Source organism: Squalius cephalus (genome assembly GCF_949319135.1).
Source record: "Squalius cephalus genome assembly, chromosome: 15".
NCBI lineage: Eukaryota > Metazoa > Chordata > Actinopteri > Cypriniformes > Leuciscidae > Squalius > Squalius cephalus.
In genome coordinates, this window is record NC_137136.1 from 37,384,878 (window position 1) to 37,401,900 (window position 17,023).

At 38.3% G+C, this 17,023-nt stretch overlaps 1 protein-coding gene and 2 long non-coding RNA genes across 4 annotated transcripts; 2 read left to right on the forward strand and 1 right to left on the reverse strand.

Annotated features, from left to right (window-relative positions):
- Positions 1 to 77: 77 nt before the first annotated feature.
- Positions 78 to 2,787, reverse strand: LOC307172744. The gene is made up of 5 exons (XR_013823758.1): positions 2,725 to 2,787; positions 1,798 to 1,866; positions 1,491 to 1,556; positions 1,262 to 1,351; positions 78 to 1,070 (listed from the first exon to the last, which is right to left on the reverse strand). It is a non-coding gene; the product is annotated as an uncharacterized lncRNA (long non-coding RNA).
- A 3,005-nt stretch (positions 2,788 to 5,792) lies between these two features.
- On the forward strand, positions 5,793 to 11,162 carry LOC307172743. Of its 2 annotated transcripts, none has more exons than XR_013823756.1 (4): positions 5,793 to 6,106; positions 9,755 to 9,871; positions 10,603 to 10,765; positions 10,979 to 11,162. It is a non-coding gene; the product is annotated as an uncharacterized lncRNA (long non-coding RNA). The 2 variants fall into 2 exon arrangements; XR_013823757.1 differs by lacking the exon at positions 5,793 to 6,106 and adding an exon at positions 8,870 to 8,941.
- Positions 11,163 to 11,531: 369 nt separating this feature from the next.
- On the forward strand, positions 11,532 to 15,873 carry LOC307173072 (uncharacterized protein; the record flags this gene model as incomplete). Its single annotated transcript, XM_079895873.1, has 7 exons — positions 11,532 to 11,555; positions 12,229 to 12,321; positions 13,011 to 13,106; positions 14,571 to 14,702; positions 14,859 to 14,948; positions 15,071 to 15,720; positions 15,852 to 15,873. The coding sequence occupies 7 exons, from the start codon at positions 11,532 to 11,534 to the stop codon at positions 15,871 to 15,873; spliced, it is 1,107 nt and encodes a 368-aa protein (XP_079751999.1).
- Between the last annotated feature and the right edge of the window lie 1,150 nt (positions 15,874 to 17,023).

Sequence of the window (17,023 nt, forward strand, 5' to 3'; positions counted from 1 at the left end):
TGTCGAGTATCCTCACAAGAACAGTCTTAAATGAGTTAAACAAAATCTTAAATGAAAGTCAAGAGAAATTGAGAAAATTAATCCTCTGGAGTCTGAGGGGTTTTCTGGGCCCTGGAGGTGTTCTGACATGCTCTGACATTTGTTTGTTTTTTCAGTTATTTATAAACATGTTAATGGCAAAGGTGTAAATTCACTCTATAAAGCACAAACAGGGCTACCATCATATCTGATCAACATGCTTGTAAATCTTTGTGTTTTTAAGAGAATAATGTTTATGCGTGGTTATTTGAAAAAATAAACATGAAAGTTGCTGAAATAAGACCACAAAACATATAGTAAATATGTGTCCACAAGACTTTTGACTAATGGATGTTGTCGCCTAGAGTTTTTTTTTCAAAATGATGTGAAAATCATCCTGCCTAATCGTTCTCATAAAACAATACATTGATTTAAACCTTGTAAAACAGTTTTTTTGTCAGAAGAGGTTTATGCATGGGAGGGGTAATGGCCCATCAATATTAATGAGATTCAGACCAGGGGTGTGACATACACTCCCCCAGTGGCTAATGGGCCATCAAGTGCCTGAACAAAGAAGAGGAGATTCAAAGGTTTTGTTTTTCAATCTGTTTTATTGTAATTTCTCTATGTGGAGGAACTAAATGTTCTAAATTTGCAGGTATCTCACAGTAAATGCCTATGCCCCGTTGAATTAGTTGCATCACGTGGGCAATCCTTCATGTTGTCCCTGTAAGTCCCACATGCACCAAACTTCATTGCAAACAGGTCTTTGAGGAGCTTTGGGCTTGTGTAGAAATTGTCCTTGTACACATGGTACCCAGAGCCTAAAACTTTACAGTCCAAAAGAGATGTTACAGCATCATGTGACAGTCCATGGCCTGTGGGAAAGTTGTTCTTTCCTGTGTACACAGAAAAGTCATATCAATGTCATATCAACCATATCATTGTCAGTCTCTGTTTTCCATGACAGAGTAGACTGCTTGTTGCTTGTCTGAATGTTTGTCTTGGCCCTCTTTGCAACAGGTGTCTGATGATCACCATCACCTTTATAGCTGTAAAACAAACAAACAACTGTGAGCATGTTTATTACACAAAATATAACAACTGCATTTCAATCATTAAAAGTAACATTGGCCAGATGCAAAGCCATACAGACACATAATGTTTGTATGGACTATGTAAAACCAGAATATGTAAACAGAATTATACTAATATCTGAAAGAAAGGGAATAAGTGTACTTACTTTTCAGTTGTTCTCAAAACTGAACGACACCTGTCGCGTGCCCTCCCAGTGCGAGTTGCAGGTGAGGCTGAGGCTGATGCTACCACATTCCTATAAAAATAATAATATTAATATTAATAAAGGTTGAACAAAGTACTAAGTACACATGAATAACTGATGGACAGTCAGCATGTTGATAAAACAACATCAGGTCTAACATCTGTAAAATAGTGGGTAAATATGTACTTACTCTTTCTGATTTCTGTCTATGTTGCTGCGTGCCCTCTTAGTGCGAGTTGCAGAACCTACATCATTCCTTTCAAAAAAAGTTGAAAACTATTATTAACATATATTTTAGAGTACTATTCCAGCACATGCACAACTGATGGACATTAGCATGCTGATAAGATAACACAAAGAAAAAATATGTAACATTATCAACCAACCTCCAAAAATAAAGTCATACAGGCTCATATTGTAAAAAAAAATTGAACGAACATGGGTAAATATGTAAATACTTACTCAGTAAATACTTTACAAAAACAGTAAATACTTACTCGTTCTGATGTTCGACTGTGTTGCTGCGCGCCCTCCGAGTTGCAGATGAAGGTGATGCAGCTACATTCCTTTTTTTAAAAAAAGTTGAAAACTAGTATTATAACATAAATATTTCAAAGTAGGCTATATTACCATTAGTCTATATGAATAACTGATGCGAATAATTGTAGACACGTGCTGTAGGCATATATTGCGTGTCAGTGGGCCATTACGGAGATAGCACAACGCAAACATTAACACATTTGCAATTCATCAGCTGGGCATATTTACACATTTCAGCACATACACACATTTGCAATAGATATTTGCAAGCACTCTTCGTTGATGATAATGAGGCAGCATAAACACTAGTCAAAATATAATCTAAACATACATAATATTTTCTAAATTAATTTCAAAATTCTAACTTTCATACAGGCCATGATCTAAGATCATGCGCAATCGCGAGACAAATGGAGTGGGCAGACAAGATTTTGACCATTTCATTAGGTTTATTTTTTGTATAAAGCCTTTCTTTAAAGTGAATTTCGTTTTGTATTAATTGTATCTTAATTTTAATCGTTGTTTCATCAACAAATTGCCTGTATTTAATACATAAGAATTAAAAATAGCAGGCAATAGAGCTCCGTGTCGGCATGTGAACTGGAGCTCGTCTCATAAATGAACCCAAACTCATAAGCTTTGCCTAAAATACCAGAGAAATATATAGAAAGCTCGAAATGTGTTATTTTAAACAAAACTATTAAAAACGAAAGAAAACAGACTGCATGAAGCCTCTCTCCTACTTTATACAGCATAGCCTAGACCATTTAAATATAAATTACTCTGAATGACAAGTATGGAAATGGTCCAACCAGTAAAATATGTAGCCTACGTTTATATAAAATAGCTTGTCAACTTATGCAAGTAAATTTAAAAAGACTTACTCATCCGAAATATTATCCACGGCTGGATCAAGTCGCTCTTCAAAATACAAACGTTCGTCGTCAAGAGTCCCGCTCTTCTTTCTGAGGAAAATGTGAACTCTTTATCACTATCCAGGACTAGCTGAAGGGCTTCTTCACCAGTGAACCGTGTCATCTTCCAACGGCGCAGGAAAGTGAATGAATGAAACTTGCTGGTTTTAAGGCATTTCAGGGGGCGTTTACCTTATTTTGCATAGATCACCTCAGCACATTATCTTATGAATAGCGCGCTCTGCGAGTGGGTGTGAACTCATTACAGTTAATTAGATGAGACGGGAGAAACTGTACTTCTCTTTAGTTTCATACAGATTACATTGCAGGAGAATATTTGTTTTGAATGTGAATTGTTTTATTTAAAAGTAGAAATTTAAAGCTTTCTTTAGATGCATGTTTCATGGTTGTGTGATAAGTATTAGCTGAGTTTCAGTTCATTTTCCAGACTTGTTTCAGAAAGATTTTTGCGGAGACAGAGTGAGCTGAAAGCGCACCCTGTTTATTTTATTTATTTAAAAATAAAAACAAGGTTTTGATGTTAATGTGAGTGTACACAAAAAAAAGAAGACCCTCTATAGTTTATAATCATGTATTTATTTTATTTATGACCATACATTTTTAAAGTTTATGTTGCTGCTATGTGAAAAAAATCCAGCAAAACGCGCGGGCGTGTTTGCCGACCTCAGAGGGTTAAATGCTTGAGATCCTGTCTGCAGCGGCAGATCTTAAACTGACAGCAGCCACTAATTCTCTCTGTCAGTAAAGTTAACCAAAGAACAAAGGGAACAGAGCAAATTACTCACTGATCTTGACTAAATAACGTTTGCTTTAATAAGGATTAATCTATATTTAATTTATAATTTATGCAGTGCAGACTATTTGAAAACCTTATTCAATTTCTGTATATTTCGTACCTGTTAGACAGGAAGGGCACAGGTAAATATGACATTTATTATGGGTTTATGTGAGGATTGTTTAAAGTTCACTTAAAATAAAAGTTGTTATATTTTTGAAGCCTAATAAATGTTTAAAATTTTGGGGGAAAAATAATTTTCATCGAGACATCAGTAGCTATATTAATATCAGTGATACTGGCCTTCATTCATAAAAAGATGCTATTAAAAATTATTTAAAATATACTGTCTTTATGTTGTTTTTACATTACAGTGGAAATTGGGTCTCACGTTATTTCAGTTTTATTTACACACAAAACATTAATGGTGAACAAATTTGACTTTAGAAAATTATTCTCAAGTCTTGGCAATCAGCCCCTATTAAACAATAAAAAAGTAAGACATCTTTTTGTTAAACATAGTTTAGTAGCCTACTATTCATTTTGGCAGAATTTATCATTATAATCAACTTAATTATTTCTTGGATTTTTCATCACCATAGTCTCTAAATGTATGTAAATGCAGGAAATGGGATTCAAATCGAAAAAATGTTCCCCAATTTTGTCCCCCCCCCCCACTTCTCAAACCAAAGTTACACCCTTGCATAGATTTGTGATGACAACCGGTTTTTAGGACATTTGTATGAGAAAATTATCACATTTATGCATTTATAGTGAATGTATATAAACATTTATACTGTTAAAGGGAAAATACAGATTGTGTTCAATGATCTGGTAGGAATTTAACTGTCCGCTGTAAAATCTGACAGATGACAGTTGCTCGTCCCTCTCTCTCTCTCCTCTGTCTTGCTCTGCCACATACACTCCCTCTCTTCTTCTAACAGCCGCACACACACATTTACAGAGGGTTTTCATGACTCTTTATTGTTCATTACATTAACCTCTTCTTTTTGTATGCAAACCCATGATATATTTATATGTATATATGTGTGTGTGTATATATATATATATATATATATATATATATATATATATACCTCATAACATCAGTAACTCGACAGCCCTACCTAGAACGGTTTTCCTCAGTGTTTGTAATGTCTGCACAAAGGAGATGTTGGGCAGCTGTGTGAAGATTCGCCTTTGGAGTGAGAAAACTGTTGATTTTTATATTTGAAAAATCTAAGTAACATTAATATTAAACATTTATATTACCCCAGAATGAATTACATTGCTATCCCACCCAAAAACATACAATAATAGCTAACAACGATAAATGCTGACCAATATTAATTATATTACTTTTTACTGAAAATGATATAATTCAATAAAACAAACAAAATGTAACGGATGTCATACGACATAGCTATGCATGAATACACTCTAGATGTGTATATAGTGAACATATCTACATTTTCATTCAAACAATTAATTAAAGCATTAATTAATGAAATAATAATATTTTATTTACTGACAACAATGAGAAATATTAATAAATTAGTAAAAGAATGAAGGTCACCATCACACAATAAACAAATGCATATACAAGTCAACACATGAAACAAAGCTTTATTCAAACTACAATCATGCTACAGGCACTGAACCCCACATCCTTCTGCGGCTTTATTCTGATGAATCAGCTGACCGCCAAAAACCTGGTCCCCACAAAAATAACCTAATTTTCAGTGAAAAGAAGGTCAATGACATGCCCTGTAAAATTTTCAGGGGTAACCTCACAATGCACAAAAACCAACGGTTTGTGCTTAGGTGTGCTTAGGAGGGGGTAACTCAGTACTGGCCCCTAGTGCCACAGGATGGTATAGCCTCAACACACACTAACTATGACTTAATTAATTGCTAAAGCTAAGCTCATTTTAAGGAAACTTAACCAATGAATTGCTAACACAGGCAATTTTTTTTTTATTAAGTGCTGAATAATGATAACATTATATATATTTTCACTTTTCATTGAAAGATCTATTTTATAATGTAGATATTTCCATAATAATCATATAATAATAATTATTATTTAGTTATTAATAATATAATAATTATTATTTATATTACTATTTAGTAATAAATAATAATTTAGTCTTATGTTAAGCATTGTTCTGGGCTGCGTTTCTTATGAGACTTTTGGGAAACACAGCCCTGTTTGAATGCATTGTCGGCAGTGTTTGAACCATAGACTGTAAAAAATAGGTTTGAACGCTCTCTGTAATTGATTGGTTCTGACTTGCAGCATTTGCGTGTGTTCAGATCAGTGTCAGATGAGCAGGATTGTATATTGCACGCATTAAATTTCTTGTAAAACAAACAAAAATCACAGATTAAAAAACACTGTAGTATCGATAGGCCTAGTTTTATTTGAGTATCGATACTCGACGTCAGTATCGATACGCCCATCCCACTCTACACGACGACACGAGGAGAGAAAGGATTATCAGCACTCGAAGGCCATTTCGGAGTCAGCAGGCAAAACTGGTTTAAATAAAAAAGGTAAGTTATGCCTATGTGACTTAAAGATTTATTCCAGTGTACGGAGCCAATTTAATATGATTTAAGTGCAACATGAAAACGGTTAAAAGTGTCACAGGTCGGGATGGGCCAAGCCAGACTGCGCCCACCCCTGAACCAGGACCACCTCGAGGAGCGTGTCAGAGGAAAGAGTCGGAGACAGAGAATAAAATCAACAAGTTTTATTTTGAAGTAAAAGCAAATTGGAAATCCTAATCTAAAATCTTCTTCCTTGTTGCCCTCAGGGATCGGAGGTGAACGGTGCAGCAGCCAGGGTCTCTCCCGCCCTCTTCCTCAGTGCGGACCCTGCAGCGGATGGGCGGCGAACAGGCGGGCAGGTCAGGTAGGTTTTTCACAGGTGGGGATGCGGTTAGCAAGTGAGCGGTCCGATAAGTCTCTTCTGGTAAGTAGGTACCTCCAACCTTCCTCCCTTCTTTCACAGATGCGAAGTTTTGGGGCGAGTGGATATCAGTCAGGTACGTATACGGCAGGTGCACGGCCTTAAGGTGGAGATGCAGTTGGCAAGTGAGCGGTCCGGTAAATTTCCTCTGGTAAGTAAATAATTCCAACCTTCCTTCCTTCTTTCACAGGTGCGGGATTTGGGGCAGATGGGTATCAGTCAGGTACGTATACGGCAGGTACACGATCTTATGGTGGGGTGACTGGGGAGTCTTCCTTGGGTAAGTATTCCAACTTTCCTTCCTTCACAGGTACGGGATCTGGAGCAGATGGATATCAGTCAGGTACGTATACGGCAGGTACACGGTCTTATGGTGGGGTGGCTAGGGGAGTCTTCCTTGGGTAAGGTGTGATCAGGCTCTTCTACTTCCTTTACAACACCAGAGCAGGGCCTCCAGCAGGTTCACGGCGAGCCGGTAAGTAACTAGGTAGGGGGGCACACTGAATGGCGGCTCCACACGGCACACTGTTCCCACGCTCGCTTGCAGCGGGGGCGGACACTTCTCCAGTGCAAGGGGGTTACAAAGGGGTAACGGACTCCACGTCGACTGCTGACAGGGCTGCTTCTGACACCGACAGAGTGGAATTCCAGACAGAGTGTGCCAGCCTCGCGTTCGTGACAGAGGGACAGCCACTTCTCCCAGCACAGATGACTATAAGGATGCAGCAGACTCGAAGTCGACAGGCTGCACGGGGCTCCTACTGAGACAGACAGAATGGATGCTGCAGACAGGTTTACAGTTCACATACGCTGAAAGGAACGAACACTTCTCACAATACAGATGAGTTGCAGGAATACAGCAGACTCGAAGTCGACGGGCTGAACGGGGCTTCTTCTGACATAGACAGAGTAGATATTTCAGACAGAGCGTGCCAGCCTTACGTTCGTGACAGAGGGACAATCACTTCTCCCAGCACAGGTGGGCTACAAGGATACAGCAGACTCGAAGTCGACAGGCTGCACAGAGCTTCTACTGAAACAGACAGAATGGATGCTTCAAACAAAGTAACAGTTCACATGCGTGGAAAGAAGCGAACACTCCTCACAATACAGCCGAGTTGCAGGAATACAGCAGGCTCGAAGTCGACAGGCTGCACAGGGCTTCTACTGAAACAGACAGAATGGATGCTTCAAACAAAGTATACAGTTCACATGCGTAGAAAGAAGCGAACACTTCTCACAATACAGCTGGGTTGCAGAACTACAGCAGACTCGAAGTCGACGGGCTGAACGGGGCTTCTACTGAGACAGACAGAATGGATATTTCAGACAGAGCGTGCCAGCCTTACATTCGTGACGGAGGAACAGTCACTTCTCCCAACACAGATGGGCTACAAGGATACAGCAGACTCGAAATCGACAGGCTGCTCGAGGCTTTTACTGAGACAGACAGTGAACAACTCCTCTCCTATTAGTGCAAACAGAGGGGTTAATTCAAATCCCAGTTGATAATTCTTCAACATCCAAACAGTTAGAACAGATCAATGTCACAGAACTCTCACTATTAACAGTAGACCAGCATAGCACAGGGAGAGTGCACGGCAAAGGGAATGTATCTTCCACACACACGGCAATTCCACTTCAAGCATATAATGTGGGGGAAACGTCAATCTTAGGCACTGCAAACTCACTTCACAAAGTGCAATTTAAAGCCAGCACTCACCCTTGGGTTTTGTGCGAGGGGGGGGGGGGGGCGTGATCATCAATACTGCTGAGGATGCTTTGGGATATTTTTCTTCACATACACAGGCAGAGTTTACATCACCATTTTTAATGGAGGGAGAGATAAAAGACTGGTAATGAGTCAATGCAATCCACTCAGTGATATTTATGATCGGGATCCCAACACTCCCAGCCACATCCAATTCAGTGTCAAATACATGCAATTACGAGACTCAGTTCTCAGTTACTTAGCTCTTCTCCAATGCAAACGGGGTATTTCACTCTCCCTCTGTTGTCCTCAAGTCTCCCATCAAGCCCACACTCTCCTCTTCGTTCACCGGTACTCCAATAACTGCAACCGCCCAATAAAAACGACTTCTCACGGGGGAGAAAGACCAACACCAACAGCCTCTCTCTCTTCCTTTTTATACTCTCTCAAACGCTGGCAGAGCCTCACCCAAACTCTCAGAATAAATTCCTCACACCTGTTGTCAATCTGTCATTTGAGGTTGTCATGGCAACAGACGCACACACAGGCCTGGGGGCGGTGTTACACTCAAAAGTGTCCCAGCGGAAACACTACTTTAGGGGAAATAAGTTCCGCATACTATTTGTCACACCGTGACAAAAGCATGAAACTTTTTTTTTACCAGGTAAAAGCTCACATTTGAACTTGAGTCAGTGCTAAAGTTTATGTACCTTAGTGCTCATCAAAATAAACGTCACGTTTCTTACAAATAACATCAGTAATTCTGTTTTAAAAATGATAAAAAGCAACAGAGTTAACCTAGCATACTGCATGTTTTACTCTTCCCTAACTAACATTAAGCCAATTGACTAATTAACTCTTTTTAGCAGCAGCAGGCACCTGCCTGGTTAAAAGTTGTTTTTATCTTATTTTGAGTAGATTGACGTTAAACCTTTTTACTAAATTTATTCAGTAACCAGCCGTTTTAGCTGTGTTTCAGAATTGTTCTCTATTCATATACAAATTGACTGAAACTCAAAACACCTGGGCGTTCACGTGCATGCACGTGCCGAGCATGCACGTACCTATGGCAAGCCATTTTAACTTTTATTCATTTCCAGGATACTAATTCTTGATATCAATAGTTCAATTTTTACTTGTTAAAATTATATTTTTTGATATTAGTTATGATATTAGTTATTGATATAAGGAATTAGATTTCTACTATAATAATGGGAATTTTTGATATCAGAAATTACATTTCCACTAGTAACAATGCTAATTCTTGATATCCACAATTCAATTTTCACTAGTTAAAATGCAATTTAACAATTTAATTTCAAATAGTAAAAACTATAATTCTTGATATCAATCAGAAGAGTTTTATTTGACAGATTATAGCTCACCTAGTACTTTTTACCTCTTAAAATTACACTCCAGTGATCAAGATTTGGTTGTCTAATGTTAAGATAACATAAATAATTTTAAGTGTAAGATTTATGGGGCTATTGGTCTAAAACTGCACTGTTTTTTATTGTAGGATTTCCAATGGCCACACGAAGAAGGAAACCACCAACAAAGGATGCCATAGAACATGCTGTGAAGGCCCTTGACAAGACAGCAGAGTTAGAAGTGCAATACATTAACTCTTTTAAAGGTATGTGCCTTTGTTATGAATTGTTTTGAATAAATTGCTGTTCTAGCAGAACCCCTTGCCTATACCCTGGGGTTTAGTTTGGAAAATAAATGGAAATTATAGAAATGGCAGTGTATTTCATTCTCCCATCCTCACGACTATTGATAATTGTCTTTGAATTGGAGTGATAAAGGCATGACATTAGTTCTGGTCTGGTGGGCGTAACTGGATACAGATGCACAAACCAAAGCTAAAAAATGATTACTCACCTTTGTTTATTGTAGTTATTATAACCTTTTATCAATGATGTTTACTGTAGTTATTATAACCTTTTATCAATGATGTCATTTCATGTAAGTACTAATGTGATGAGAAAAAATAGCTCCTGTATATGCAGCTTATAGGGATAGTAAAAAATAATATTTTACTGTATTTAGACTATTGACCAGCACACAATATATGCAATGCAATATTAATCATGAATAAAAAATGGTATTGAGCAGTATTGAAACTTTGAACTTTCACTGTATATTGCAGAGCAGTGCAAGTGAAATTTTGGATTTGGGTCGAATTCAAAACTAGAATTATGAAGCTGGGCATGTGTTTGTGTGTGTGTCTTGCACTCTACAAAAATATATGACACCCCCCATCCCCCGGTAGACTACTTAAAAAAATATTTCAAGGTTGGCAGGTCTGTATACTGTAAGTGTAAAGGCTGCAACAGTGTAATGGTATCTGTGTGTGTGCACTAGGTCGAGGGGTGTTTGCCAAGGCCCGTTTCAGAAAAGGAGACTTTGTGATGGAGTACAGAGGAGAATTAATCAATTCTGAAGAATCTCAGAGGAGGAGGAGGACATATCACAATAGATGTGGTGTTTTCATGTTTGACTTCTACTGGCAAGAAAAAACATGGTGGTAAGGCTTAGATGGAATTTTTCCTATCAATTGAGTTCATGTCGCAAACAAATGTGTGATAAAAATTGTCTTGTTTTTTGCAACTTTAGCCATCATTTAGCAGCTTGTGTTGTGTATCTGAAGTTTTCTTTTTGAGGACTGATGAAAAATTGCAATCAAATGTAATTTTATTAAGCCTAATCTGTACTTTTTTGGTTTGTCACCTTTCCAAAGTGTTGATGCAGCTAGAGAAGATGTAAGCCTTGGGCGTCTGGTTAATGATGACCACAAGCATCCAAACTGCAAAATGAAGAGGGTCATAACAGAGGGCAAACCACACCTCTGCCTATTTGCTTTGAAGGACATTAATGAAGGAGAAGAAATAACATATGACTATGGTGGAACTGATTGGCCTTGGAGGAAACAGGTTTGTAAAAAATGTGTTGCTGTTCCGGTAAAAACTGATTGTGAATATTGGCTTTGTTGTAAAAACGTCAGAATAATATATTTATTTTACCCAGATTTAAACCAATACTGGTATTTCTGCCTCAGATTAGTTTTGCGTAGTTCAGGATAACTTGTAAACAATGTTTAAAAGATTGAATCATCAAATCATCATCTAAAAGACCAAATCAATTTAAAACATGTCATAGATATACATTGGGTCTCATTCATGAAACACGAGCAGAACGAATTTTTGTGTAAATCGTGTGTAAAGTGATTCTGGCGTAATTTTTGGATTCATTAAAATGTTCGTATTTTCCAAATGTTGGTTGGTACGAAAGAAATGTACACCTGCTCCCAGCCACGCGTAAATAGTGCGTTTAACATCCGAACGTTTAGCTCATTAAAGTCCGCGTGAACCGGAAGTTGCAAATAACTGTTGTGACTGAAATGGCGTTCCTTTTCTGATGACGTAGGCTTGACGGCTTGGGTTGAAAAACGCTTAACCACTCCCCTCAAACCGTTAGTCTGCTATGAGCGAGAGATGGAGAGGAGGAGCGCTGACACTAAAACCCTGCCCTTTGTTCAATATTCTGTTTCACTTGGAAATATGTCACAACACTTCCGGTTCACGCAGACTTTAATAAGGCTGCATTTTAATTTACCTTAATCGGGTACATATTTACACAGCATTTTGAAAAAATATTATATATAGTAATTACATATGGTTTTTCTTTTTACTTTTATTACGAGAGCCAGTAATAGCATCTGCAAACGGAACACAAGTCCGCAAATCTTTTTTATTTTTTTTATTTTTTTATTTTTTATATAGGCTATAGAAGAGGGTCCAATTAGGCTATCTCCACTTGTTAATTTTTTCATGGAAGTCAATTTTAGATTTGTATACATTAATGTAAATCCTAAGTCCGATATAAGTCTGCATGTCTCCTGACTCTCACATGTTTTTTATGTTGTGTTTGCACTGAAGTAATGCTACTGCTGACCATCTACTCAATAACAACGTTTAACTCATTCTTCAGGAGGACAGACAATCGGATGCCACTGAGTCTGAGGCTGACATCTTCAGAACAACCGAGCAGACTCCTCAGAGGTCGTCCAGCTTCAAGACACAGGTACTAGTTTCTCTCTTTTACGGTCTTTCACTGGTTCAGACTTAAGGTTTTAACCTTCTACTGTTTAGTTTTGAGGTGTCCTCTTCCTAATTGTTAATTTGTTCATGGAAGTCAATTTTAGATTTGTATACATTAATGTAAATCCTAAGTCCGATATAAGCTGCTAAGCACATTCTGGTTTTTGTGATTTCATGGGGACCAGTCAGTAGGACCAGTGTTTAGTGGTGACCTCTCCCTGTGATACACACACCTGTCAGGTCTCTTGTCATTGTGGGGTCCACGCTAACTAAAAATTATTGTAGACACTGGACCACATTAATGACTCTTTTCTGTCTATAAGTCTAAACATATCCATTCTACAACATGTGTCATTGAACTTGAGATCCGTTTGCTTTCTCCAAGTCATACTAGCTGTTGGCTACAGGTGAATTCAGTCCTGCCACACTTCACTGTTACTACTTCCACAACTGTAATGGTTACAGCTGTCTTATAGCAGGCAACATACATAAATCACAGCCAACTTGAACCCATCAAAAGTAACTTGGATTTAGCCTCAGATACAGGAAACATGTAAACATTGCCAACACATGCATGTCTCCTGTCTCTCACATGTGTTTATGTTGTGTTTGCACAGAAGTAATGCTACTGCTGACCATCTACTCAATAATAATGTTTAACTCATTCTTCAGGAGGACAAACAATCGGATGCCACTGAGTCTTTTGAGGCTGACATCTTCAGAACAACCGAGCAGACTCCTCAGAGGTCGTCCAGCTTCAAGACACAGGTACTAGTTTCTCTCTTTTACGGTCTTTCACTGGTTCAGACTTTAGTAATACCATTCCAACAAAAACTCTTCAAAGCTGTCGCTGTTAATATCCCAGAGCTAGCCAAATAAACATCACTAGCAAGTTCTTGTCCTAGTTGTATGACGCAAGCTCAAAGGGACATAATTAAATCACTTATGCTATTACATTCTATTTGGCCAAAGATATGCCCATTTGCACAGTAGAAAGAGAAGGCTTCAGGAAGCTTCTGAATGCACTGGACAAACGATATGAAATCCCATCATGCACTTACTTTTCACAGGTAGCTGTCCTGCAGTTATATTTTTGTCTTTTTTGAACATCTTCTGTGCTTTTGTCAGTGGTCCCGTTTAAACGTCTGTTAAAAGCATGCTGTCATTTCACCAGCTACAGCTACGTATTTAATAGATATAACAACAGAAGAATGATAAATGCCCAGGAAGTTCTGCCAGTGTCATGAGTGAAGGAGAATTGGATGAGAGAGATATTACGGCAGGCATGGGTGCGTGTGTGTGTGAAAGAGAAAAAGAGAGAGCGCTCGTTTTATTTATTCTCATAGCAAGGCAAACTAAGTGATTATTACCAAAACTTTATGGCAAGGCTAGCAGACCCAAGTGCAGGATTAAGAACGGGATTAGTTACAAAAGAGCAATATTTATTGCAGGGTTAAAAATATCTAATATTGTTTGGGTGAAGAGCGAGGCAGAGTGAAAATAGATGCATGCCGAACCGGGTTGGTTGCTGCTGTTCAGAGCAGGGGTAACCGTAGCTGAGAGTCCAGAGTGAGAGTCTGATCCAGTAGATCCAGAGCAGAATCCGGGAATAGTTTAGCTGGGCGGGGGTCCAGGCAGAGAGCAGACGGGATCCTTAACACTTAACTAAACAATGCGTTATTATGCATAATTCACTTTTAACTTTTATTATAGCAAGTAAATGCTCTTCCTCTACAATCGGCCTAATATAATTATTTAAATGTGTTCATTATATTGTTGAAGCCTACAGTTTAGCCTATTGATTAATGTTAAAATGTAGGCTATATGACTGTTTTGATCTGAAATGAAATTAAGCAATTAACACAGCTGAGGACTTCATTTTGTTTTCCCTTTGATGCAAACTGGAGCGTTACGTTCACTGCTGTGAGTGGAGGTCAGGCGCGCGGAAAAAAAACCGTCCAATATTTGAATCTCAATTTGAAAATCGAATGTTTACCCAACAATGAAATATTCAGGTTCAGTCCTAGTCATTTCCACTTCTAAAAGTACAGTATTGTCCTTGCTATATAATATATTTAAACCATTTTTATGCCACATGTCTGTTTTATTGAAAAATATGAAGATTAAGTGTGGGTTTCCAATGTTTTTGAAATACCATTTGATGTACATAGGTATACATTTATGTATGTGTGTTGTCATTCATATCTTATGTCTTTCTTTGATGTTCTATAGTGCTCACACGATCCAGAACCCTTACCTTCAATGAACAAAGTTGGAATGAATCCTTCCCTGGTGGACTACACAGATTCTAATGAATCTCAGAGTCCAAGCACAAATCATGACCAGTTTAATTCAAGCTGCCAGGTATTGTTTTTTTTTAGCATTTGCATGTATTTGTACAGGAATGGGTACCGAAATATAGTATCAATAAGCTCAGATATAATTGGTTCTGCTTTCAGTACCTATTTTTCCCTTGTCCTTGGGTTTAAATGTTAATTACATATCTTTTCAACACTCTAGACATGGTGTCCGACTTCTGAGTTCGAACTAAGCCTCACCCACCAGGACAGAGATTATATTCCAAGGCTGAGGAGGACCAAAAGCATACAGGTAAGCAACTCACAATGTAGAAGATGGATGTACATACTTAACATACTTAGCATCTTGTATGTAACAGAAAAGTAATGTTTAATCAGTGTGCTGACTTTGACTTCACTTTTTCTTTTCTGAAGATGAACGGAAAGGTTGAGTTTGCTTCAGATGAGCTTTTTGACCTCACCTCAGGCAGCAGTGGAGAGGAATATATTCCTAAGAGTAGTGAGGATTCAACATCTGAAGGTACAGACACAAGCGAAGTCATTCAACCAGTCAATCAGAAAGAGAGCATGCTTAGATTTCCAATCCTAGGGAAGCATGCTGACATCCGAGAACTGAACGATGTGTCTTCAAAGCAAATCCTTAACAGAGGACGCTCACCTTCAAGAAGAGGGGGCAACTCTGGTATGAGACGTAAAAGGCGATGTTCAAGCAGTTCAAGACGTGCATCCTACCCTACAACACAAGCAAGTAGTGATCACTCAACAAAACGGAGTGGAAGGGGAGACCCTGAATCTGTATTACAGAATACAACACCTGATCTGGAGAAAGATCTTCATGACAGTGCCTCTTCCCTCCATACAGAAGAAGTAGCTGATGGTTCACTTGCCATACCTGCTGTCTGTAAAAAGGAGAATGGGTCAAGAATGTACAACAAAAAGCAATACTGTTTGTACTGTAGGGAGGGATTCGTAAAAATGGCAAGGCATTTGGAGCGTGCTCATAAAGATAAACCAGAGGTTGCACAGGCTCTGACGAACGCATATGGAATATTTGAGAAACAGGGGCAACTTTGCACACAATGTGGATGTATTAAATGCTGGTGTTGGAAATCTTGTTCCTCGCAAGCAACCAAGGAAGGATTGTCAAGCACAGAATTTCCTGCATTGTATACATTGTCATGGTTTCTTCACAAAGAACGTTCTTTGGCGGCACATGATGACCTGCAAGTTCAAGCCGAGTGTTCCACAAAAACCTGGCAAAACTCGTGTCCAGGCCCTCTGCGCATTTGCTGTACCTCCACCACCTGGTGTCAAGATGGAATTTTGGAAGCTGAGCTTTTTTCTGGGCCCTGGAGGTGTTCTGACATGCTCTGACATTTCTGGTTATTTCTGTTACTTGTGACATTTTCATGGCTAAAGTCTAATTACACTGTATTCAGCACAAACTCTGCTACAATAATATATCAGCAGCATGTATGTAAAAGTTCGTAGTTTTGAGATAATGACATTTATGCGTGGTTTGTGAAAATACAAAAAAAAAATTCTCACTGAAATAAGGCCATGAAACCCATACTGATTATTTCTTCACAATACTTTTGAAAATTGTATGACGTAGCCTAGAATATTTGCTCTAAAACTATGTGAAAATCACCCTGACTGCTCATTCAGATAAGACAATATATTGATTTAAAAATTTTGCGACGTGTTTTGTGTTAGAAAGCTTTATGCGGGAGCTCATTAATATGTAAGCTTTTCTCACCTGAGAAAGACAAAGAACCTCCCCTAACGGCCCTATTAGGAGCTATCAGGCCCCTATCATTCTGAGCAACCTTGCACAATACTGTAAATGAGGAGATTTAAAAAAGAATGGCTTTTAAATTGTTTGGATTTATTTTAGAGGTGGGCATAGATTAATTTTTTTAATCTAGATTAATCTAGATTAATTTTGAAATTAATCTAGATTAATCTAGATTAAAATGGCTCATTTGAATTCTGCCGAAGGCATTCAGAGTATGTGTGCTACCCAAATAATGACTATAAAAGTAAGTCTTTGAGAACGGGTTTCTCAAGCCAGGTGGCGCATTAGACCAGGTGCTCATCTCCTGTTTCCAAAATGCATCACAAACTGCTTGAGAAAGCTGTTCTACTCATAGACTGTAAAAGTTTACTACTGTACTGTTACCGTCCGTAGGCAACATTAGGTAGGCCTATGTTATTATCAACTACTATAGGCTATCAATTAGGGATGGGCGATATGGCCTAAAATCCATATTGTGATATACATTGCAGCCTCTTGCGATAACGATATTATAATAAAACCATTTCAGAACAGGTTACACAGACCCTGCTAAACAACTGCTAAATGTA